Source organism: Mastacembelus armatus, chromosome 4 (assembly GCF_900324485.2).
Source record: "Mastacembelus armatus chromosome 4, fMasArm1.2, whole genome shotgun sequence".
Taxonomy (NCBI): domain Eukaryota; kingdom Metazoa; phylum Chordata; class Actinopteri; order Synbranchiformes; family Mastacembelidae; genus Mastacembelus; species Mastacembelus armatus.
This window is the reverse complement of record NC_046636.1, coordinates 2,149,842-2,176,121: the sequence shown is the minus strand read 5'-3', so window position 1 is coordinate 2,176,121 and position 26,280 is coordinate 2,149,842. Positions and strand designations below refer to the sequence as shown.

The following is a 26,280-nucleotide window of genomic DNA, read 5'->3' as shown; positions in this document are numbered from 1 at the left end:
TACTGTTTGACTTGTGATACACCAGGAACAATAATAATGTCCCATTTTCTTTGTTGATGAGTGTTCTGATATGATGTTCAGTTCTCCTCAAACTGCGGGTGAATGTCTTTGATGTGGTTTTACAGACCATTAGCCACCGCTTTGGATATTTCTAGATATCAAGGTCAAAACTGGCTGTTTTAAAAGAAAGTGTTATGTTAGATGCTTAAGCCTGGAATCGATCCTGTCGCTAATACATTCGGTGCTAAAACTGAATATATCCCATTGGATTATGGGTTTTTTGTTGTTTTTTCTTTGCCAGATCACAAAAATGAATCCATGGCAGGTTTGGTCACACAGTAAATGTGATCTTCCCTGATACAGGAATGTGTTGGAAGGTTCATAGTGATCCACAATATAGAGTTAGCTGCACATGTCCGTACTCATCTGGGGCAGTGTCAGTGGGTTCAACTGGATTTGTTTGGCCATGTTTAGACCTACAAGAGCAATGCATTAATTGCATTCTGACTCATTTTAGTAAAACCAGGGTGGTGGCACAGCAAAATACATCATACCACTAACATCTAATTTATTCAACAATTTAAACAAGTCTGGTGTGTCAGCTAGTTCTAAAACCTCTGACTAGTCAGAGCCTCCTATCCAGTGAATGTAGCTACATACAAAAAAAGAGAATAATGTTCAGACCAGCATTGAGCAAAGTAACAGAACTAATAACACCTAAAAAAAATCTGAATAATTTCTCCAAACATCCACCACAGCTTATGTAAATATACATTATTTGCTGAAAAAGAAAACGACAATGGCCACCTGTCCTGATCTAAGTACATTGTCAGATTGATTGAAGTTGAGTCATAATTCACAGGGACTTGAATTGGATTTTTTATTTATTTATTTTTGATGCTGTAACCTTGAATGTACCAGACCCCCAAATTTAGAGCTCACATGTAGAGCAATTAATGTTCTGGTGTGTCTCACACACTGGGGTTGTGAGGAAACACAACAGTTGTTCATTAATGCTCTGGGGAACAGATTCTGGTCTGCAGTGTCCGCTGCCCTCGTAACCGCTGTGTTGTCAACATATTCTGTTCTTCAGGCATTTGTTTTCTGCCTTTTTGCCCTTCGTTTCTGGCTGTCCCACAAAAGTCAAACATTTCTCACAATTATTTTGTCTGGTAATTTGAATTGTTTGTGCTTTAGTATGTCAGAATAAAGTGGAAAATGCAGTTTGGAGAAACATAATTTGACGGCTCGTGGCACGGTGCTAAGTACATGAGGGTATGAATTTTCTTCAAGTAAATGTTCTATTTAAACTCAAGAAAACACAGATTAATTAATTATTGATTAGTTTTTTCAAACTTTTTTACCATATATGTTGAATTGTAACGCATAGTGAACAGTTGTGCACTGAAAGACTGTTCACACTGGTAACAATTGGAAATAACCAGCTGAAGTGAAATGAAAATATTGTCTGATTTCCTTCTAATTGACACTTTGCAAAATTATCTTCAGGAAACTGTTGGGAAATTATTAAGAAAATATCCAATGTTTGCCAAGCCCCAGCTGCCAAGGAAAAGGTTTTCCCTCATAAAGACAAAGAAAAGGAACAAATGCTAACAAATGAGAAGTGTCTGAAATATAGGGCTGAAAAGCTGTCAAATATGTGTCTGACTAATTAATCAGCTAACTCAGTATGAAGGCTGAAGAACTTATACGTGGCACAGAGAACAAGAGAACAGCTCAGTTACTGAATTGTTGCTGTATAATATTATTCCACTTTCAACAAATGTGGAAAATATGTGCTGGATGTCTAAAGATCTTATTGCATTATTAAACTGCTGCAAAAGTTTGAAACCAGTTAAACTTGTGGCTCAGCAGGATGTTGTTTGACATCTCTGGCAGATGTGGGAAACCTCCACAGCAATAAGCACCCCAACAAAAACAAGATTCTTCAAAGACCTTTTCAGTTCAGTCCAGGTCAGTAGTGCAGGAAAAAGGGGGGGAAATGGCCTCCCTTGGTTAACCACCAATACATCAGCCTTCCATAACTGCATCATGGAGGCCAAAATAGCCCTTAACAGGATGAGATCATGAACACAGCAGTGGAACAAACCACCTCACCATCTCACCAAATGTGAGATGTCAGAGGCTCTGCAGACAGAGCTGCCCTGAATATTACTGTTGATCAACAACACAGAAATGTATTTTCATGCAGAAAAAGGAGGGAGAGGTGAGAATTTGGAGCTGGATGTAAACGGCATCTGACAAAAACATTCCAGGAGCTGTCTGCAAAATACCAAAGGGCTGGAGGAGAGAGGGGAAGTGTTTCTGTGCATATAAACCCTCCTTAAATTCCCAGGAGGGACAGAGGGAGAGATAATGCTGTATAAACAGTAGAGAGAATGATCAGAAAATGCCTGGTGAGAATGGAGGAGGATAAATAAAACAGAAAAGCAAAGGTGTTAAAGCGTATAAACTACTTCAAGTGATGAAGATGCAAATGCAAACACAGAGGGATGGAAAATGAGTTTTGTAGTTTGGTACCCTGTTGATACACACACTTGTGAAAAAAGTCATTCAGTCACACACTCATTCCTTTGATCTTTGTGACATGTGAGCATGCACGTACATACCGAGAGATGCAGTCATGCTGGTGACACTCTTAGAAGTCCTCTCAAACTAGCTGGTTTCCTGTTTACCACAACTTTGAGGATCACGCCTTCACTTTCCTGCTCCAAAGTCTCTTTCTGGTTCGCTGTGCCTCCCAGCGTGAATGAAACTCTCTCTGCCACAGTCTGCTCCTCACTCTCTCTCTTTTACTTCTGTCTGTTGAAAAGCAATCTGAGCCTGACTCGCTGAAGCTTTTTTTTTTCAGGGGCTGGATCGTTTTGCCACCATGCCCAATTCCTTTCATCCCCCAGATGGGAAAATAAGCTCCCCTGTTTGTTTCTGGCTTGTTGTGACAATGCGTTTGTATGGACGGAGGGACAGAAACAGGCAGGAAAGGGAAAAAAAGAGGTAGAGAATTTCTCCCCCTTCTCCTCCCCTTCATCCTAGTCGACATACCCTTCCTCCCTCCTCTTCCTCTCAGTGACCACTGAGCATTGTTCCTGCCGCTCCACTGCGAGCACTTTCCCCCAATCAGAGTGGATTCCAGTGGGGTCAGAGGTCACATGTGACCTTTTATGGACCACAGAGAGGAGGTGGCTGGTGGCGATGTGGTGCTGGTGTTGGAATGGGTAGGTGGGGGTGGTCTGGGGGTTTCTATAGCCTCTCTGTCAGGGCATGTGTGTCCACTCCCACCATCTGCTTGCCACAGACAGAGACAAAGGCACGCAGACACACTGACTGTGACTCTTACCATGTGTCTAATCTTAGCACATCATAAATTAGACCATAAAGCTCTAGATTGAATCATGTTGAGTTTACTTTTGTTTCAGTGGAAGCATGTGTCGCATGCCTTTTTTTAACCTCTATATCACTGGAAATGAGCTGGAATAGACATCAGCTCTGTCCATCTGTGACACTTTCAGCTTAAAGATCCAACAGTCAACATTATTTATGTAAAAAAAACCTTTAATACTTCAGTCTGGTGTGTATATTCTATAGGCATTACTCTATATTGTTCTTAGTTTCAAAAAAATCAATGAAATGTCAAAACCAGTGAGTTCATAAAACAGCTGTTCACTGTAGTTGTCAAGAAATATTACTAAAACAGTGCAACCGAAACAGTTTGGGACTGTTTTTAGCCATGGCTGAATCCACTTTTGGTCTCTAGTTAGTATTTGTGGTAGTAGGACTGTGTATATAGGCAGTGAGTCAGAAAAAACTACAGCATGTGTGTCTGTGGTGATGAAGGAATGTATCACAGTCCAATACACACTCTTACTTGTCAGACTATATTCAGAAAATGTTGCATTGACCGCACTATTGTTTTTAATTAAAAACTTCTCTCTTTACAAGACCTGTGCAGGCTCATCTCATCTCGCTCTTATATATTATTCACGACTAACAACATCTGAGGGAGGAGGAGAGACTTCACTGAGTTTGCTGTCCTTTCTGCCACCTCCCTGTACTTTCCCCTGACCTTTGACCCCTGAGGTTCAGACAGTCAAGTGTTTGTCTCATCAGACCATCTGCCTCGGTTAAACCTCAGCTCATAACAACATTCACATTCCTTTGGCTGAAACCTTCTTCAGTTGGCTGAGGGCTTCTGTTTATTTTGATTTGGCCACAAGTACACAAAGGAAATGTTATTGCATAACATTTTAGAGCTGCGCTTTGCCATCACGAGGATATGGAAGGATACAAGCCAGAGTTTATTGTTGGCTTGATGCAAGAAACTGCTGTCTTTATGACTCACTTCATGGCATAAAGTGTGAAAAAGATGCAAGAATATTATCAGTGTGTGTACTTTAAAAAATATTATTGGACCAAATGCCTGTGTGTAATAATCCCATTGTTCACTGCCTGCCCAGTTTCAAATGACAGTTAGCAGCTAGTTGGTGAACAAAATGAATACCTCAGTTGCAGAGGTTCGCACAAACACCAGCATATACCGCTGTGATCCCAGCATTCCCAGTATGATCAGTGGGGCGATAGTGAGAAATCTGCTGGAGGGCAGCTGAGTGCAAAGTTGTTATGAAGCTGTCTGCTGCTGCCTGCAATAACCAGTCCTTCAATTTAAAGTAGCCCCAGGTCAGGTTGTGATTACAGTAATGACTGTAAACATTAAATAAAAATAATTTAAAAAGGGAATCAAACTGTTCTGTCCCAATATGGCAAATTGTTTCCCAGACTGTTGTTTACCCTAAACGTGGGAAACAGGAAGCTCTTGTCTGCCCCCCAAGCAGAGACTGAGCAAAAGATATTCTCTGTTCTTTGTTAATTCTTCTGTCCAGCAGAAAGAAAGAATCAGGTGTATTTCTGTTCACAAATAACGATTACTCTTTCACCAGTTCTGCCTTCTCTTTGCCTGACAGACATGTTTACGATAAACTGGCCTGCCTTAGTTTTGTTAGCAATAAACAGGAATATGTTTAGGTTGAATGATTATCTGACTGTCTGCAGTAGAATGAATTATTATTTATGAATTATAGTCTTTTAGTTGTCCTGAAATCTCAATTTAAGACATTAGATTAAAACCTGTCTTGATCAACATTTTAAACATTTTTTAAAAAACACCACATAAAGAATTTAAGCTGCTTTCTGCACTAATTACTGACCACAGCTCAGGCTTTGTCTTTGTCTTTGTCTGTTGCTCAGGGGGTTGTTTTACTGCTGGCTTTTCAACTTTACAGGGGTTGAATATATATATAGATTTTTAGTTTAGGCATACTGTACTTAACTCAACTGGTCTTTGTTTCTTCATCGTGAAAAAGTTTGTAACTACCACAGGAATGCAGCTGACACCAGATACAACCAATGAGAGACAGCTTTGTGTTTTTTGACATTACAGTAAATTCCTTCTGCAGCTGTGTGGTACACATCCCTCAGGCAGGATGTCCCAAAAACAAAAGACCCTCCCCTCTCCTCCTGTCCCCTCCCAGAACAGGACGTGAGTGGACATCCTGCCTGCAGTGGTCTCTTCCTCTGATACCGTCAACTATTATTAGCAGACATCCAGCATCAGCTGTCCTGAACAGGCCTGATAGAATAGTTTCAATTCCTCCAACTATAAACCTGTGCATGCCTCTAACCTGGCACAACTTACCAGAAACAGAGCCGTGCCCACATTTCCAGCCAATAGCAACAAAGTCCAGCCCAGGTGTGTGTGTGTGTGTGTGTGTGTGTGTGTGTGTGTGTATATGTGTGTTTTTGGTCAAATATGCTACAGCATCATTCCAGCACCTTCTTGAACCCTGTCCAGCAGCAATCAGCAGTTGTAGTGTTTTGGTGCTCTTGCCAATCAAACACACACACACACACACACACACACACACACACACACACACACACACACACACACATATGATCACACACTCTTGAGAAAGTGTACCTTGAGTCCAGCTCTGCTGGTCCCACTGCCGCCCAGTCTTGAGATGGGAAAACTCTGAGAAATGTTTCACTGGGAAGAGAAGGAAGACACTGATAAGATTTTAAAATGCAAACACACCCACAGCCAGAAGTGTCCATTTTGACATTATTTCTCACCATAGGGTGTTGGAGGAGACACTGGGAATGCTGGAGTTTGTGGGACTCTGTCAGAGCTGTCCACTTGTCTCTGATAGTCCACGCTGTTGGTTTTGTACACATACCCATGCTTTATAAAAAAAAGTCACAAAAAAACTAGTCAGGCGTAACAATTTTTTGTTTCAGTCCCCCCTTCCCCCAACACACAAACACCACATCAGCAGACATCAGTCTTGTGATCTGTGTGTGGCTGCAGCCTGTGTTTTGTGTAATCTGTTAGGTCATTTGTGCCATGCGGCCATAAGAATAAGTGCAATAGCAGAAAACTCCAGAAAAAGAAAAAGATGGGCACAGATTGGTAGATTAATATGAGCATAGCCCTGTCTGTAACTGATGTAAAGATATAACTCAGTTTTATTTGACGTAATTCAGTAACACACGATGGTACACAGAGTCAGGTTCACTAAACCCAAAATAAACTGGAATGATCTGATAAGAGCTGTGGGCGGGAGTAGTTAGAGCTCAAAGCAAGTCTAAAACCAAGTCCAAGTCTGAACAGTTTTAGGATCAAGTCAGACAGAGTGGAAACCAACATAAAGGCCAGAAATAGTGCTGCATCATTATTGTGCACACCGTTGTGTCTTCTCCCCCTGTATGAATGGTGATTCTGGCCTCTTGTGTTTACGAGTCACATGGCAGATACTAATTATTGGGTTAATGTTTGTGTGTTTGCGTTAATTTACAGGCTGCTTACGTGGTGTAACCAAGCATGACTTCTACTCTTAGTCATTTTTTTACCCTCTTCTATTGGTGCTCTTATTTACACGAGGGATATAAATGCTGATTGTTTACCTGAGAGGATGAGAAGGAGGGACTGTGGACTGGGGAGCCCCTCAAAGTGGTCCGTCCTGGACTATGGAGAGCAGCGTAGTCTATCACGTCACTGACCTGCTTCTGCTTCTTCCACTCTGATGAGGAGCACAGAGATAAAGCGAGAGGTGTGGGTGGGGAGGGCAGGAGTGTGGGAGGCAGAAGGAGATGCAGACAGTCAGACAGATAGTGATCTGAAATGTAATCAACCAGAGCATCAGGCTCGGTCATGTGTTGTCCTATAAAGTTAACTATTCACAGACAGTTATGTCTGTTTTCATAAAAACCATAACATTAAAGACTATTGATGCTTTGTTATGACCTGATCCCGACGAAAAAAAAAAAAAAAAGGTGATGACAGTGATTGGTGTTTTTGTGTCTGACAGAAGCTTCTTTCAGTATGGTTATCAGCAGTGCGTAGCGGTTATCATCAGGACAGAGACTGTGTGACTAAGCAAGACTTCAATGTGACCAGATGACTATCGGAAAAACATGTGTCGGAACAATCAGTCGTTAGCTTTTCAGATGTGAGTAGCTGTGCCCTACAGATCATGCTTAGGGGGCGTCTGCCACCAACAAAAATACAAAGATATTACTTTTAACAAATATTGAGCACTCATTAATGTGGATATCAATATAATTAGCTGCTATTTGGTGAAAGTCTACACAGTTTGTCTAATTCTAATGACAAATTGATTAGCACCATTTTTGAGCCAAATCATCCTGTTTAGTCAGTTGCATCAGTATTAGACCAGGTTCAAGAAAAAAGAAAACCAAATTGTCCCCTAAAGTGGACTAAGATGTTTTGTCTGTAAAATGTGCCTCTGCTGATGAACAACCAAAATTTAAGGACTCTAGTTTAACTGTAACTGATTGAGTTCACTCCAGCCATGTAAATTCCTGTCTGTCATGTACTGTACACAAACAGAAATGAACGCTCATCCTCTGGAGTGTTATAATTTGCAAAGAGGTAGGAAATGTGGGAGTAGTACTGTACAGTGTTGAAGAGTTAGGGCATCCTTCTTACTGGTCCGACACATCCTGTGTTCCTGTCACTGTGCACGGCCTCTGCCATGCTGCTAGTTCAAGCAGGGACAACCCTGGATCATCACCTTGGCCCTCAGTGAGAGTACTTCTTTAGAAGACCTCTTACTTGCAAATGTCTGTGGTTTTGAACGCTACCAGAGCTTTTATTGTTATTATTGGCTGTGGGCCTCTTCAGTTTAGAAACTGTTTTCCAGGTTTCCTGTTGTCCCCGTGCAATGAGGACATGCCAGCAGATTACCTTGCTGGTGGTGCGTGCAAGCTCAGTTTCCCTCCAGTGACCCTCACCACACAGGTTAGAACAGTCCCTTAAGTGTCCCCAAGGTTAGTTTGTTTTGTAAAGAGTGGTGGAAAGAGCGAGGTGCCATCTAAAAAAAAGTCACATTTCAGGCCTGACATTTTACCCCCACACTAAAGTTAGCCTTAAATGCAGATTAGATAAAAGTGTGATTTTTGTTTATTGTAGGCAGTAAAGGAACGTTAAAAACTTGCAAACAGGCAAAAACATATTTGATTACTTTTCCCCATATTTTTGGATTATTTCACTCATCTAAAATAGTAAAAGGGCCATATTTTATAAACAGACTTTGAAGAGCATGGAAACACCAAAAACTCACCATAACATAGAAACAGGCTGACACATCTACCATATATGGGATCAGACTCAATTGCTTAAATCAACTACAAACAGTGAAGAAGGACATTGCGAGCTCCGCTTTCATTGTGACCATCCATCATCTCAAAATCACATGAAAGGCCAAGTTAACTCGACTGAAACTAATCCAGTTCCTCTCCTATACTGCAGGGCCTGCTGAAGTCGAGGATCACTTGACAGCCAGTGAATTTGTGCCATTCTCTTTTAGAGAAAAAAATCCCCAAAGTAATGCGATGGAAAACAGCAAACTGTTGTGTCAGACTTCACAGGCATTCCTCGTTGCTTACAAATTCCCTGCCTCAAAACATCCCCTTGAAAAACACGTTAGTCAGTCGCAGACACTGTCACAGTAAGTGAGCAGTGAAATATTAGTTACTGCTCGTAATGCGCCCTTGGGAAATGTCAACCTCCAGTCTCCAACACACTCACTGACCTACATACATATAAAATCACATGCTCCATCCCTGTACTCAAACTCTACAATCGAGTCATTGACCTGATGGTGCACAAAAGATGAAAGGTCAGGGGTTAAATGTCAGCAGTAATGTAACCCTGCATGACACATGGCCACAGGTCACCACAGCAGAGACCCTGACAGAACTGATTCAGGAGCTGTCCTGACCTTTCTTGTCAGCATGTGACTGTTGAGGATCTCCCACACGGGCCAGGTTAGTTTTGCTGGAACAGCCGCTTCATATGCAAGGAGCTGAGACATGATGTCGCTCGTACACCTATGACCTGCTGTCCTCGAACAGAAAATGAATCAGGGATGGGCTTCACAGCAGAGATGTGCATATGAGAGGGAATGAATATATCATGTGTGCCAGTGGGATGAGAAGAGGGAGCTCTGAGACACATGGAAACAGGAATGTGAAATGTTTAAAGTTCTCAGAGGTGGGATAACACCAGCAGGCCTAGTGCAAGAACATTTTATTATTGTCCTAAATTTCTTTTACTTTTTTGTGAGGTTTGTTCGTATAAGTGCTCCAAGTCAGGTTCACCAAACTCTCCTAACTGCACAAACGTGTTGTAAATTATTCATTTCGGACTGATGAAAACCACCTGTTCATGAGAAGATGCTTGACTCCACCGCAGATGCTTTAAAATTTACTGTATTTTCCAGCGATCCAACAGAGGCAATAAAACCCTGATATTTGGGGGTCTCGATATATATTCGTTATGCTACACTACATGTAAAAGAAATTCAAAATGTCCAATCAAACTGTTTTCACCTGTAATTTTAAGTGCACAGTTTTGAAATCCCACCACTAACAATTTCTCCACCACTAACAAACGAATTATGAAACAAGTCAGTTGTGAAACTAGAATTGGTTGCTGTCAGCATTGTAGCTTTCCATTCAAAATAGGAGAGACTGGAGGAAAAATACACGATTGTGTAGAGAACAGAGGTCTTTATTTTATACTAGATTTTACATAGCAATAATATCCATAATATCACCTTTTTAATCAAACACTTCCACCCTTACAGCAAATACCATGCACACTTACAAACATGTTTTCCTTCCTCAGGTGGAGATTTCCACAGTTCGGCACAGCTTCAGTTTTGCAGTCTGGGTTGTAAATGGTTCTCTGTGTCTGCAGCTGAATTGAGCTCTACAATATAACCAATTCTGCAAGCTTCTGCTGCTGGCTCATTGGCACAGGTGTATTTTTCTTAGTGACAGTGGACCATCTGTATGAGGAAAGGTGTGTTGAAGTACTGTGTACTTTTATGATCTTCCAAAAGCAAAGCTAAAGGTTCTTCCAGAAATACTTGCATGTCTTACTTGTTTACTGCTTGTGGTGTTTAGCAGTGCAGAACATCTCAGTTTGTTGTTACGTTCTGTGTGTGGTGTTAAAGCCATGCTAACAGTTCTGTGAACCTGTACCTAAGCACAGCAGTGATTTGAGCTAAAGGCTAAACTCAGCATGCTGATAATGTTAACAAGGTGCTGCTTAGCAGGTGTAATGCTCATAATGTTCACCATTTTAATTTATGTATATTGCCATACTGACATTTGTTGAATAGCACTAACTTACAGCTGACTCTGATGGTTGTATCATTTATTTTTGACTTAAGTGAAATGAAGCTTTAAAAGAGTACTCTGCCTGTTAATGCTGTGATATCTCAGAAATCAAAAGTGTCCAACTTCCTACTGTCTGTACAGATTTGATAGTAGTTCACCCAACAGCTGTTAGAACATCTCAGTCACAACAGAAAAGTCAGAGGATCATCAGTAATCCAGTAATTATGAACTCCCGGGGCAGCCCGATCAACATGACTCTGGCTCCCATGCACCAGCAATGTATCTGTGTTTGTCATTTGTGTTGACCCTTTAAACTAAGACAGACTAGTGTTTGGTGTTATCTCTTATTTTGATTGGTCTTACCTGACCGATGTGTGTTTCCCTTGTGGCTGAGGCCGTTAGTTTGGAGGGAGGCAGACCGGGACAGGGGTGTGCAGCGAGTAGGGACAGGAACAAAAGTGGGGTCCAAATCCAGAATTAGTTGGTTCAGCTGCTCTATGGACTCGTCGATGTCTGTGGTTAATGAAGCCAGTTCGTCTTCTTGGCATGATGAACTGTGATTAGAGTTTTGTGTGGTGCTGTGTATGCCGTCCTCGTCCACCCTTCCTCTCTGCACCGCTTCCCTGCTGCTGTTTCCTCGAGGTGGTGTATCTGGAGCTATCAGAGGGGTTGGCCTGTCTTTTCTCACCCTTTGTGGCCTCTCTTCGACATCCACTTTAGTGTAGGTATCAGTGAGGACATCCACTGTCTGCTGCTGTCGTACCCAGGAGTGTGTGGAGTATTCAGCCTGGGCTGATCTCTGAGATTCACGCAGATTCTCTGATGACAGTGAGCTTATACTACTCGAGGTTGGCATTTCTAAAGCTGGAGCAACCACACCATCTACTTCATCCTCATCATCCAGTATATCAGTCTCCCTCTCGCTGGACGAAACCTCTCCATTTATAAGGTGTCCCAGTCCAGACTCATCTCCAGCCATTTCCCCATCCCCTCTACTGCAGGCAGCAAGCTCGGTCATGACCTCCAGAAGAGGCTGAACAATCTCAAAGTCCACCCCAGAAAGTAACTTTGCCTGGATACACTTGTCCTGTGTAGGCGCTGTCCTTGGCCTGGCTGCGGTTAGCCCCTGTGAGGCAACAGACAGGCCAGAGTCACTGTTGACAGATGGAGCTCGGTCACTGCTGGGAGTGCTGGTCCTCAGGGGGAATAAAGATTCGTCCTCACTGCTCTTCTTTGTCACTCTGGAGTACAAACTGCCATTGTTGGGCTCCAGGACATGAGGTGAAGCTGTGGAGACAAAATCATTGTGGTGAAAACAGAAGCAAAAATGTTAGGTATAGCTGCAAAGGTGTTTCAAAAGTGAGGGGGGCACGATAAAATTAGAAGCTTTTTAACCATGAAAATGATGGTAAATGAAAATATGAATTACTATATAGTAATTATCTCTAAATTACAAGAAAATGATTAAAAAAAAGCCAGCCCAGTGGCTTAATGGTTAGCACTGTTCCCTCACAACAAGAAGGTTCCTGGTTTGAAACCCATCAGGGGCCTTTCTGTGTGGAGTCTGCATGTTCTCCCTGTGCTTGTGTGGGTTTTCTCCAGGTACTCTGGTTTCCTCCCACAGTCCAAAAACATGTATGTCAGGTTGATTGGTGACTCTAAATTGCCCATAGGAGTGAGTGTGAGTGTGTGAGGTTGTTTGTCTCTATGTGGCCCTGTGATGGACTGGGGACCTGTCCAGGGTGGACCCCTGCCTTTCACCCAAAGAGAGCTGGGATAGGCTCCAGCAGATCCCTGAGACCCTGGTTAGGACTAAGGGGGTACAGATGATGGATGGATGGATAATTCAAAACAAAAGATATTAAATTTACAATCAAGGAAACAGTTTACAATTAAGAAAACCAGCAAATATTCCATCTAATAAATCTGAAGAAAGATCAGTATTAGAACTGTTATTGTGGATTAATTACGTGTCCACTGACTGATTCATTTACTGTTCATCTCAGGTCTCATATAAAAAAAAAAAAGTCCAGCCGTCCTAACAATCAACAGATTTTGGCCGTCCTCTATGTAACGTGAAAGGCAAAAGTTATCACATCTTGAAATGTGAAGGTGACATAGAGGAAAACATCAACATTTTTAATAACTCCTCTCTTCTTTTATCCGGTCTGTGGCAGTCGCACTATCAGAAAGTACAGCTGAGAGATTTTACTGAGATACCAAAGTTAAACTGTAAAAGACCTTTTAAGTTAGTGGACACATTCGCTGTACATGACTCCATACCTGCAGCACTACATATGATTCAATATGACGCACACAAACACACAGCACCTGTGGAACCACAACCATCATTCCAGACACACTCCATGTAGAAAGCACAGAGGCCCTTTGTGAATATGTGTGTGTCACGCAAAGGACGTGTCTGTCATTGACGTGTACCTGAGGTCAGGTAGCGCTGATTGTGTGTTCATGCACATACACACCAGGTTTTGTTAGACTTTGTCTGTACCAATGTGAAAACACAATTCTGAGACCTGCAGCACATTAGCACAGTTAACATTTATCTATTGTGATGACCGGTTAATGATTTTAGTGTTTTTTCTAACAAACACTGAGATTTTATCATTTCAGATAGTAAACTGAAAAACCTTTGGCCAAACATATAACTTAGTAAAGTAAACTTTAAATCTTATTGTTCTGAATATGTTATTTTTTTTATATGTTTGGAAAATAAAAAATATAGTAAGAAAAAAATAAAAGCAAGTTCTCTGATAAAGGTTGATAAGATAAATTGGACTCGTACAGTGACTGCATCAATACATATGCATACCGGAGCTATATGAGCACAGCCTCTTAAGTCCAGAGAGGCAATAAAACTCAAATACCAGGCATGCATGGTAAAACCTCACAGCTGGTCTAATGGTCTCCCACACACAGATGCACAAATTAACGCAATGTATGACTTGACAGTACTATAAAAACTTTAAAATGAGCAGAACTTCAGTTAACAGAAAGACACTACCATGCAGAAACTAGCACTGAAAAGCAGCATACTTTACCAGCAGCCAGGAGTAAACTTTCACTGTTCCGTCTTCAGAATAGAAACAGGATGAAGTGTTTGCTGAAGCGTCACTTTGCAATCAGAGAAAGAGGAAAAGAGAAACAGATGACAAACAGAAAGGAAACGCAGCAAGGACGAGGGCAGACTGTGAAGGATGAGGAGAAAGAAGAGGCTGAAAAAGATTCTGAGCAGCTGAGTCTTTCCTGCTGTGGTGTCCTCTCTGTCTCAGGCTGCTACAGGAAGACAAGCAAAGAAAGTTCTTTCTCTTAAGGTGCAAACAGCCCCCCTGTGTCTCCCCCACCTCCCACTCCCTCTTTCCCCACTCATGTCACTCCTGCACTCCTTCCTCGCCTGTTGCGTCCCTGCACTGTGAATCCCCGCCTTCACCGTCACCGTGAACTGAGCCTTGGCTTTGCCTCGTCCTCTTCTTTTTTTTCTTTCCCTCCCCCTGCCCCTGTATCCTGTCCCAGCTGACACAGGTAGGCAATACTGTGGAGAGAGTGTGCGCTCATGCATTTTATGTCGGGGGGGTGGCAATAGAAGGAAACTGAAGGGTGGATCATTCACCAGACTTGCAACACACACACACAGGTGGAGGAGTCTGTGCAGCACACACACATTGCACTTTAAAGGAAAAAGACACAAAGCAAAAGGACCTTGGGCCAACCAAATATGGAGAGGGGAATGTAAACATGGGGGCGGGCTCTGGAGGGACTCGTGAGCAGGAAGGGGGGATGGGGAATATTGGACAAACTGCAACCTGCAACTTGAACCTGAAAGCAATGCTCAGAGGTACAATGAGGGAGACAGGAATAGAGAAAAAGGGAGTAAGAAAAGATGTGGAGATGGAGTGATAGAAAGAAGGGAGGGGTGGTAAAAAAGTAGAACCACCTGTGGTTGAAAACAACATTCCTGCCACTGGCTGTGTTGCTAACAGGCTGGCATCCTCATTACGAACAGGGCATGCGTGTGTGCTGGTGGTTAAACGTAATGGCCATGTGTGTTTGCATTCATGTGAGTGTTTTTGTAAATGTGTGTTTATGCACCTTCTTTTTACATTTCGCCCCCAGTGATCGGTCTATCTAAATGACATGGCTGGCCAGAGCAGATTTAGCAATGGGATAAAACAGCTGGAACTGGAACCTAAACCACTGGTTAAAAGTGATTCTTTCAGCTGCCTGACCTGTGTTTTTGTGTTTGTGTTCTTCTGAGTGTGTGTGTGTGTGTGTGTGTGTGTGTGAGAGAACAGTTATTTTGAATGAAGGGAAACTCCTTGAAAAATGGTCACCTCCAAATATATAGGTCTGGCCTGCCTGCTGTCTAGATGATCTGTGTTACACCCATTCTCAGGAACGTTAAAGAGGCCTTTGTGTCCACAACAGTTGTAAGCTGTCACACTGATGACCAGACAATTACACACAAGACTAACCACAGCCAAGTCTAAACAGGCAGCCTCCCTACTAGACCGGCATCCACAGAGAGATACCGGTCACTTGGTCACGTGGGGGCAAACTGATGTCAACATATTATCACGATATAAAGTTGTTGTTGCTAACATGTTAGCAAACAGATAGCTGTTAATACCTCCAGCAAACTCAGTAGCAGTATGGTCATCCCACTGTAGTCCTGTGTACATCCACCTGTCCAGTATTTACTGTCATTTTAACTCTGGTTTGGTCTCCACCAGCTACTAAGAAGCATTTGTCTTTTCAGCTGTGAGATACTTTTCTTCTTCACCAGGTTTTCTAAACAATGCTCTGTAACTTCTATATATATAAATATATAACGACTAATATATACTAATAAGTTCAAGGTCAAAGGTCAAGGTCAAATTTACTTATAGAGCACCTTTAAGCAATGAATGCAGACCAAAGTGCTGCACAATAGCATAATACAGTGACAAATAAGACAGAATTAGAAATTAAATCAATGGGTAAAACCATAAAATCACCAAAAATCAAGAAAAATACTATTAATTAAAAAATTTAAAAACTATGAAATTAAGACTTGTCTATCAGATGAATGTATAAAATCTCAATTCAGTCTCAGTTGGCAGACCTCTGAGAGTTGAGTTGTGTTGTCAGACTGAACTTCACGTTTGAATATGTCATCACAGTTACATGAAAACTGATGCCATTCAGGTAGACCTTCAGATATTCTTTTGCTTTTTGTTGTAAAAAAAAACTGCATCTGGAAATGTCTGATTATTTTTCTGCTCTTACATTCCTAATAATGTTTTTTACTTTTTACTTTTATAGATGTGAGTCATATAGTGTGACACAAAATAGCAGCACCTGGTCCACTTACTGTAAATTTACAGCCACATCTCATGACTGTGATACACAAAACCAATGAAACTATCCAAAATGAAAATAAACTAAGTTAGCTAACTAAGTAGACTGAATTAATTTTGCAACCTCACAAAAAAGAATTATGGTGCAACATAGCACAGACTGCTTGTGTGCTTATTGCATCTGTAGCATGTTTTTAAGAGTCTGCTTGCACATTTTCATACTCCTCAAAAATAAATGGAATACAATGGCTTCTGTAAGTCAGGAACACTATATGAAAATAGGAGATAAATCATAAAAAATCTTTCATGGTTTTTTAAAGAGTTGAACTGTGTAGACAAGTAAAGGTCACCATGATGTCAGAGCAGAGAGGTTTAGGGCAGAAAATCTCTGAGAAACCACAAATTCAAGGCAACAGGAAAGTGAAAGAAAGAGGGGTGGGTTCAGAAAGTGGGACTTACTGGTTAAAAAATGCATCTTACCTGTTTGAAGTGAGGACTTTTCTTGATATGAGTCCCGTCTAACTAAAGGCTCCAAGGTGTCATAGTCCACGGTCACATAGGGTCCATTGTGCCACAGCTCTCTGCCTGCACAAATATTTCCAGAGGCAGTGCTGGTCAGGAGTCAGTTAAAGAGCAACAAGACGCACACACAAGAAACACAGCCGCCTATGTGTGGACACACAATAACACGAGCTGATTCCCAGCGCCAAATCTGATTTAAATAATAACGTGTTCATGCATTAATTTTGCCTCTAGCTGTTTCTTGTTATCTGAATGTGTGTGTAGGCTGGTTTTCCCTGCCTTTGTGTTCTTTCCCCTGTGCAGTATCTGTAATCTCAATTCCTGTCAGATATTTGTCTGATAACTCCTCATATTGCTTCCTGTTGAGAGGCGATGAGTGTGACTGTACGTGCTCAGGGCCAGTCTGGCTGGAGAGTCCCCTCCTGGTGTCCAACACTGCCCCCACCTGGGTGACTGACAATCTGATGATGAACTTCTCGTTTGTCTGCGCGTGTGTGTGTGTGTGTGTGTGTGTGAGTCACTTCTGTCTCCTCTGCTTGAGCTGAGAAACACAATGAATCTCGCTGCAGCGTTTGTTCGTCAGCAGCGCTCGTAGCACAAATAATGTGTCTGTGTGGTATACATGAGTGAATCCAGGTGGTCGCACTCATCAAATCACCCAGATAAATTTGAAATGTCACAAGATGATTGACAGAAGAAAAACATAATTCTGCAACACAAACTTTGCTTGATTTACCGCTAATTTAAAACAGCACAGTGGCTTACTGTGCACTCAGCAGCTAGTGGGGCTTTAGGGTCATGTAAACATCTTGTTTTGTGAGAGTAAATTTACCTTTAATCTTTTCAGGACTGTCTGAAAACAACAGTTCTATTTTTCCATCGTCTGGGAACCGAGGGTCTGGAATATTACATAAGAAAAAGATCAGAGAGCTGGACAGTTGACTTTACTGGACAGGTTTCCATTTTTTCTTTCACACCTGCACAGTTCATACAAGGTCAAGGGTTAGTTGAGGTATTTACATTGAAGGAGGGGAGAGCGCTACGAGCCTGAAGGATTTATCGCATACAGATAAAGGCTGATAGTGCAGCTGAAAGAGCGGTTCTAGCAGCAGGTTATAAATCCTACCTTCACAGGCGCAATCAAGGTCCGCCTTCGAGAAAGTCAGGGTGTGTCCGTGTACGAGGCCGGTATGAAACTGGAGACGGAAGACGGCCTGACGGCTGGCTGAGCGTCTGTTTTTATCATAACACACCATCTACAATCAGAAAATAGTGACACATGCACAGTATGAACAGCTCCACTTCACACAGTCAGCCTGAATTACCTTTTTTTTAAAATGACTTTTTAACAGCTTATTAATGCAAAATAACAGGTAATTAAATTAATCAGTTTGGTTTTTGAATCACAAGTGCAAACTATTTTCTTATTCTTAGTGTGTTATAGCAAAAATTATAATAAAAATGATAAAATTGAGTTTGGAAACACACTACTACTACTACTTTTACTACTACTAATAATAATATAGTATGTATGCAGTTTATAGGGGAAATTAATGGAGTTAATTGGAGCTTTTCAAGGAAACTTTCTGCACAGCAGGAACCAAATCACAGCATTAGTTTAAGGAATCTCACTGGAAATTATCGACAAATTACCAAAACATTATTAAATACAATTAATAACAAAAAAGAACACAGGGAAAGACAGTTTAAAGAAATTTAGTTTCCACATAATACAATTATTCTGTGGATATAAATAATAAATAAACTTGAATTTCAATTTTGGGGTTAATAAAGTTTATTTGTCTATATAAGTGATTGAACACCCAATGAAACATTAGTCAGAGTCATGTGAAGACTCACCATGATGTCGCCCTTGAGCAGCTGAGCTGGCTGGAGCACAAAGTAGAGCCGGTCTGTCTGTGCTGCAGTAACGTGGCTGAGATGGAGACAAACACCATGTCACCTGCTGTAATCGATCGCATGTTTGTCTTAGTGTGTTCAGACTTTGTCATGATGCACAGTGTTTTTCTTACTAGACTGCTGAGGTGCAAACAGCTTGTAGACTCTGGTAGACTCTCAGGAAGAGACTGCATCCTAAGGGTTTTATTACAAAAGACAGAATTGTTTTTGAAGCATGTCAGTGTAACAGAAATGTTGAGTTAAGGCTTTAAAGGTTTCTTTGTGAAGTGATGAAATCTATTGTGCTAGATCACACTGAGAGGTGACACCAACTGTAGTTCAAAGTGTTAGTGTCCAAACACAGGCTGCTGTGAAATTCTGAAACAAACTGGTCAACATGACTTTGTAAGGACCCACAGATACATAGCAGTAGACACCACATCGTTGTGTAAGTAGTCATGGATTTAGTTTATGTACAGTCTGATACAGATTGCAGCCAAGGCTTTGCTACTGGAGCCATCTTGTACGGTGCGACTGCAGGGGAGCCTGCAGGTTTGCTGTTACTGCACAGGAAACAAAAATTTAATTGACCTGATTTTTCACTGGTAAGAGCAGCATTCAGAGACCTGCTTCACACAACTCAGTTGACCTGAGCTCTAACTCATGCCAACAACATGTGGGCAGAAGATTTGGGCACAAAACTCTGATGATAAATGTGAACACATGGTCGATGTGGTGCACTCATCCTCCCATGTTCTCTCTCCAAAAGTATATTTAGATCCTGTTGTAAAAATACCACAAATGTTTTATAATGATAAAGGTGCTGGTAACAGATGCAAGGACTTACCTGCACATTTGCACACACGCTTGGGACTTTTCCCCAGAAAAGACTAAGATCTGTGAAGTACTGCAAAGTGTGCATGGTGTAAGGAACTCTTCCAGTCCATTTACAATAATTTTAGAGACGTTCTCTATAATTTTAATCTTTCAGGCCGATCACAGAGGACTTTCACTACCGTACTGGCTAAACGCCATGATATTGTGAAATGGATGTCTTTGTTTTTCCTTCTTTGCCATCTTGCTTTCATGAAGTTGGATTGTGTTTGGTAGTTGGGTTTAACAGCTATTGTAGTGTATCGCTTCTGATGTACTGGTTTCACTGCATCTGTATCATTCATTTATTTCAGCTGAACAAAGGTATTACATTCAGGGTAGAGGACTGGGCTGCTACTCTTACTTATCTATTTAGTTTTGTCTAATTCAGATCAGATGTCTGATGCGTACCTCCATCTGGTCTTATTTTGGGGAGACCGTGAAGAACAACACAGAGGAGGAAAGATGGAGAGGGACACATCCTCAGTCCTCCTTTCAACATGCTGCCCAGCATCCACACATACCTGGAGGGCAAAAACAAATGTAGTCAATTGTATTTTTACGCTACGAGCATGAAACCGGATGGTAGTGCAGTTATTAGTCTTCTTTAAGAACCTTACAGTGTCTGTTTCAGGAGAGGTTAAATCAGGAAATTTGTAAACTTGCAATCTGAGGTCAAAGGTCACAGCAGCCTCCAGAGTCTACATCATAGATCAGTCTAAGAGCTGAACTGGAGCTGACCTCTGACCTGCAGTGATTCTGCTCAGTTAGATCTGTTCTCACCGTTTCTGTGAGGGGGTCATCAGAGCAGACAGTTTGTCGTTGCAGAACCTCCTCATGGCAAAGTGGTCGAGAGAAAGGTCTGCACTGAGAGAGAGGCGTGTATTCAGACCTACTATTAGAAATATAGTGATACAAATATTCATCAGGAGTCTGTATGAGCCCTTATGAAAACAGTTAAGTGTGCTCTTTGAGTATCCAGAGTCACAGACTCTGATTTGTAACAAAACACACAAGTGTAATTGTTTAATGCACCACAAACAAAATTCACTGCTCTGCAAAGACAGATATCATATTTTTGTAGTTGTCAGGTCATCACACTCATCACACGTCTTTGCATACCAGCACTCTCTCACTCATCGATCGTTCTCAGATAACAGAAGTCATGATGTGTTATTTCTCAACAGTGAGTCACCTGATACAGCACACACACACAAACACACACATTCCTCTTCTCCTCTGTCTGACCTTTCACCTGACTCATTATTAGACCTTGTTGTGGAATTATAGATTTTCCATCACAGCCTGATTAAATGATTACCATAAAACAGATAAAGATATGTAACTATGTAGATCACAAATGCTGTGATGTTTGTCTCCGACTGAAATCCAAAGTGGTTTGCAGATCCTAGCATGCATCTAAATTAAGAGTAAATAAATTCAGCCGTGTCCAGCAGCAACAGGAACCCAGCCTGAAAATCAAATAACTGTAGTTCAAAGTCTTCTCAGTCAGACATCCTGACCTTTGTCAGGTGGACATGTACAGTAGATCAGCCTCTATTGTTCTGACAGTGCTCTTTGATATGAAAACGCCACCCAACAGTAAATGTCAGTGCTCTGTTATTGCTGCTGGTTACAGTTTTACAGCATGACATTACGTGTCTAAAAGAGAAAACCTCTTCAATCAGAGTTACTAATTAATTAACTTAATCTATCCAGACTAAAAGCTTACAGCCACCAGTTTCTTCAGAGTATACAGATTTGTTTACAACTGCCAATGTTGGTTTGCTGGTGGCACCAGAGAAAAAGTCTGAGGGGTCTGAAAAACCAGTGGAATTCAACGTTTACATTTTTTGGCCAGTAGCTTTTGAGATATCACGAAAGAAGCTGTTGAACTAGTCAGGCTTGGTCTCTGTATGTTCCTTGACTCTTTTACCATTTGGACACATTCACCTTCAGTGTTACCTGGCGGACATGTTGGTAAAGTGGATGTAAGAAGCCACCAGAACTCCAAGCCGACCTTTTCCTCCCTGTTGAGATCAGTCACAGAGTGAGAACAAATAAACTTTACGTAGCCTCCGACACAGATCCATTTAAAGAATAGGTGAGTGTCGGTGTGTGCAGAGGAATGAGAGGAGTTTACCCTGCAGTGCAGGACCACAACATTCCTCGGGTTTGTTTGCAGCCAGTTCTCCAGCATCGTGCACACGCTGATGATCTGATCCAGGTTAGGAGCTAATCGATCCACCCAACCTGCGTCCAAAACCTGACAGAGAAATCCAACATTGACTGGACCACTGTGTGTGTAATCTTGGAAATAAGCCACATGAAGTGCTATCAATACCTTGTGGTTCATTTGTGTGAGGGCCTCATTCTTCTGAGAGAGGTTGATAAGCTGAAAAGACAAAGGGACAAAGGGAAAATCTACTTGTCTCATGCAGGATTATTCTGTGGTCTGAGGACTAAGTAAGAGAATTTGTAACTGAAAACAGTTTAATGCTGGTTATAATTCTGGTCAGTGCTAAATGGAAAGCTAGAGGGGTCGTGGGTCATGGTGAGAAAAAGAAGAGAATGTGATTGGTATTCAAGCAACAAATTCATAAAATAAAGCTATGGAAATGGTGCTGAAATTGAAGGTGTTATAGACAGACTATAACACTTTTGGGAGTGACAATAGGTGGTGTGCTGAAATTAAATGTCTATTTTTTGGCCTTTTCCTTTTCTGGCATGAAGAGTTAATGATGGAGGGCACATGCTGTAGAGAGTGGAAACCGAGACAAACAGGATTTGGGGCAGATAAAATTAGACTTGACTTGATGCCAAAGTTACTGAAAACATGTTAAAAATGTAAGAAAGATAAAATGGGTGAGTATAAATTTTTACCAACCAAATAAACATGAGAAAAAATGTGAAAAACAATTTCATTTACTTTACAGGGTGAAACTTTTTTTAACTTTCTAAATCCATGTTTTGGTTTTGGTATGGTTTTTTTTGTGAATTTGTTTTGTAACTACCTTTTTATGTTCTGATGCATTGTGCATTATGGTTTTTCAGTGTTGGCCTCTCATGGCATTACTGTAGATGCCAATCTCCAATAAAAAAATGTTATAGAGACTGGAAAATTTGTAGTGGGGATCTGGAAATGTGTAGCACTCTGCAGGTTTAAAAAATCCTTCAAACATTGTATTTAAATTACAAGCATTTGGAGTATTTCTCCATTGTGATATTGCTAACTCTGAGTACTTCTGTCTCACCATGTAGTTGTGTCCATGCTTTGACTGCAGCATGAGAATAATCTCATGCAGGTTGTGTAGGTAGGTCTTCTCTGTGCATTCAGGAGGACAGTATGTCGTGATGACACGTTCTGTGATGTAGGTCAGATCGATTTGCTGTGGTTCCTCCATGAGAAGTTCAGTCACATGGACGCCTGCAGAGAAAGGAAGTGAAATTCAGGGTGTGACAATGAAAGTCATGGAAAATTCAGCAAAATGAGAAGTTTCTCCCGGGGTCAGCAGATATTTGTGGTGCATTTATCTGAGCTTGTGCCGTATCAGTTGGAACAAGTAAAGCAGAGCTCTTTAAGCCACGCTGCAGTATCTGAGTTCACATGGGGTCAGCTTTATTAATCCCAAAATCCTTTTGCTGGATGTGACGCTAAAACAAAGTGGGGTCATGGCTAAATAAAAATAAAGGAACTGAATCACAAGCTTAGTCACTTTTACTCCTTGCTGAGCTTGTGACCGGAGGAGAGATGATGAAGAACGAAGCTGCTCAAACACCACATCACAACCTCATTACTCATCAGCACAAAACCACTAAACTGAAACACAGATTCTGACAAGAGCAGGAAATCATGACCTAAGAGTTATGAGGTTCCGTCTCACCTCACTTGACTATGTTCTTGAAACCTTCATACAACATTGTGATGGGATTTTGAAATGGCATATTTAGGGTATCTTTAGGGTGCCTGCTATTTTGACTTTGCTGCCTAATACCAGGTCTTGTTCTTTTTGTTTGAACATTATCAGAGTAAGTTGTAAATCCAGTATGTGAAGACAGCCATGTGTTGAGATTCCCTCCCACAATTTTCTGGAAATTATGGTGCAGATAGTTCAGAGATATCAGGTCTCTTGGTCCATGAACAGACATTGGAGCCAGAGAGTGTGTAGAAAACGCCGTGGTTAACCTCACCTTCACCCTGATCATGTGACTGCAGCTGAGTAAACACTGGTACAACCATAGCAGCATACAGGAACAACCTACTGGGAACCACTGCAGCATGAATGAAAACACCAGGCATTTCTCTTTCATTCAGGTAGCTACCAGGTGACAGTCGGATCATCTGATCAGAATCCTACAATTACTCTTGAACATCAGCAGTTTGTTCATTTTGGATGCACAAAAAGAATAATGTGAACCAAAGATTGTTACCACACACACTTTATTTAAGATCCAGTTCCATTTATTCTCAAAGACATTGTGTGTATTCTTTAAAGAATAATAAAGGATGTCAGGTTTTGCACATGTAAGAAACTTAATGCATTAAATTATCGTAACAGGATCATGAGATGAGACAGACCAACATCGATTCTGTTGTAGTCCAGTGTCATCCAGACCAAAGACCTTACCCTGTAACCAGCTTCCTATCTGGGTATAATGGGCCAACTCACATTTATTTTATGTATTTGTACATAGCTCAGAATCACAGTGGGTTTACAGTAGGGAGTTTACAACAGCATGCAGTCTGTCAAACAAACAAGGAAAACTCACCAAAAAAAACTTTTAAGAGGAAAAAATGGGAAAAACTGAGGAGGGAGTCCTCCAAGACAACAGAAAACATGTACTGAACCACTGCTGAGACCTAAACCTGGGAATGGCTGCAGCAGGCACTGAGCACTCTTCTCAACTGTATATGGTCACTGAGGTGATATGTAGTAAATGTGTGAAAAATGTACTTTTATACAAACATGCATTCCTGCTATATTTGTGTGTATGATGTGTTCATCTTGAAACAAGGTTGGGTAAGCTTAATGAGTGGCTGCTCTCCAATTAGGAATTTCTGGCCTGTCTTTTCAACATTTTTAGACAGCTGCCATCTAAACCTGTCAGCACTCTGTTCGAGGAACAAGAAGGAACGGAAGTGAGGGACTTAACCACACACATACATACATACACACACACACACACACACACACACACACGTTGCTATAGGAAAGGCTGCCTAGCAAAGTCCTTGAGCTTAAACTAGCCACATCTAATTATAGTCTGTACTTTCCGTTTTAAAGGGAAGCATTCCAAAATGGATTAGCCATCTTTGTTTCTTGCTTTTCTCTCCCTTAGTTAGGCACATGTTGGCATTGAAACCATGAGGAATAGAACCATCATTTACTGTTTAATTCAACTGAAAGGTGGTTTGAAATTGAAAGTGTTTGTGTAAAATGACAGAACTGAAATTGACAGCAGCACCCAACTGTGACCAGCTATTGTTTTGCTTGTCATCCTCCAGTGTCATGTCTCCATTTAGATCCTCTTCCATTTTGCTTTTCATTACAGCAGTAAACTAATCTCCCTTTAGTCCATCTGATCCCCACAGAGACTCCTTATTAAATTATACTATCTTGTTTTTACATAAATACATTTAATTAGATCCACCAGCAGGATGAGGTAATTTCATTTTATTCTTGTTGTTCCAGTGATAGCTCTCTCTGTTGGCCCTCGATCTAATTAGTAGCAAAATCATGTAAGTTCATTCAAGGGAGTTTTTGTAGAACTTGCATCGGCAATAAGTGTAATTATCACACCCCCACTGGCAGGGGTTTGTACTAGTCCTGAGAAAAGCAGGCTTTTACGACTTAATGCAGGATTAAATGACCTCTGAAGATGGACTGAATCCCAGTGGAAACATGTCTCCTGGGGTTCGGTGTCTTAATGTGTCAGTAGGTTAATCTCCTACCTCTCAGTGCATCTGCGTTTTTCAGTGGTAATCCCCCTGAGATTTACTATCCATCACATGGTCCTTTGTATACACAAAGTAATGGTTTGTACTCAAATGTGAGCCAACACCAGTGGTCAGTGAAGTAACAGATCATTCATTCAAACTTTACTGCTGGTCATAGGGAGAGAACTTAGATACGTTAAGATGCAATAGAAACGTTCTTACCTTGACTGTTGCTGCAACAAGCCAAAAAGTGACAGCACTGTGAAGCCTGGAGAGTGGAAGTCTGTGACTGGTATAGAAAATGAGGTGGAGACTCGACAGAGGAGGGAGGCAGGAAGGGAAGGAGTTGGAGAGCGCATGATAAACTATACTGTTAGAGCTTGCACTTTGCCCTCTGTTGGACTGCGGTGTGACAGCAGTCCACCCCTGTTTGTGTGCGTGTGAAGCAAACAGATACACCTTTCACTCAGAAACACTCATTAGCACATTAAGTGAACCTGGTTAAATTGGGGCAACATTTTATCAAATGTTAAAGACACACAATTCAATTTGTTTTATACCACAGGCATTCACCTGATAAGGCGGAGTAAATGTATTGCATAGTGAATGATTTATCATGTAGTGACTTGTAGTGCACCTTTACTCCTCACCTGCATTTAAGTACACATTTATAGTAACTGTACTTGAGTATTTCCATTTTCTGCTAGATTCTGCTTCTGCTTCACTTTCACTTTTTACTTATGGTGTTGGTTAATGAGCAGTGATCTATAATTTTTATGAGATACAATAATGTGATGCTGATTAGACCATTTGGCTGCAGTAAAACTTTTGAGAAGTATTTTATACTTTTACTTCAGTAACATTTTAAACGCAGGACTTTACGGCTGCTTTTAATGGAGCAGCTGTTTGGTATGACCTGTGAAATTAAAACAAGTAGTGGTTCCTAAATCTCACTTCGGGCCTTCAGTA

The 26,280-nt window shown here is 41.2% G+C and overlaps 1 protein-coding gene across 3 annotated transcripts in view; it reads right to left on the bottom strand.

The window, feature by feature from the left end:
* tns3.2 (tensin 3, tandem duplicate 2) overlaps positions 1-25,631 on the bottom strand; it is a 37,445-nt gene extending 11,814 nt beyond the window's left edge. Inside the window, exons 1-16 of one of the 3 annotated variants that reach the window (XM_026323516.1) lie at positions 25,534-25,631; positions 22,628-22,800; positions 21,718-21,768; positions 21,517-21,639; positions 21,339-21,403; positions 20,157-20,240; positions 19,785-19,897; positions 18,635-18,695; positions 18,462-18,537; positions 17,728-17,857; positions 17,434-17,499; positions 16,560-16,664; positions 11,089-12,012; positions 6,982-7,097; positions 6,151-6,259; positions 5,996-6,064 (exon numbers count right to left, since the gene is read on the bottom strand). In XM_026323516.1, the coding sequence (XP_026179301.1) occupies positions 5,996-6,064; positions 6,151-6,259; positions 6,982-7,097; positions 11,089-12,012; positions 16,560-16,664; positions 17,434-17,499; positions 17,728-17,857; positions 18,462-18,537; positions 18,635-18,695; positions 19,785-19,897; positions 20,157-20,240; positions 21,339-21,403; positions 21,517-21,639; positions 21,718-21,768; positions 22,628-22,777 (2,242 nt within the window). In that variant the 5' untranslated portion in view covers positions 22,778-22,800; positions 25,534-25,631. Of the gene's footprint in view, positions 1-5,995; positions 6,065-6,150; positions 6,260-6,981; positions 7,098-11,088; positions 12,013-16,559; positions 16,665-17,433; positions 17,500-17,727; positions 17,858-18,461; positions 18,538-18,634; positions 18,702-19,784; positions 19,898-20,156; positions 20,241-21,326; positions 21,404-21,516; positions 21,640-21,717; positions 21,769-22,627; positions 22,801-25,533 lie in introns of those variants that run through there. The other 2 variants (XM_026323518.1, XM_026323519.1) reach the window with 2 other exon arrangements.
* Positions 25,632-26,280: the final 649 nt, after the last annotated feature.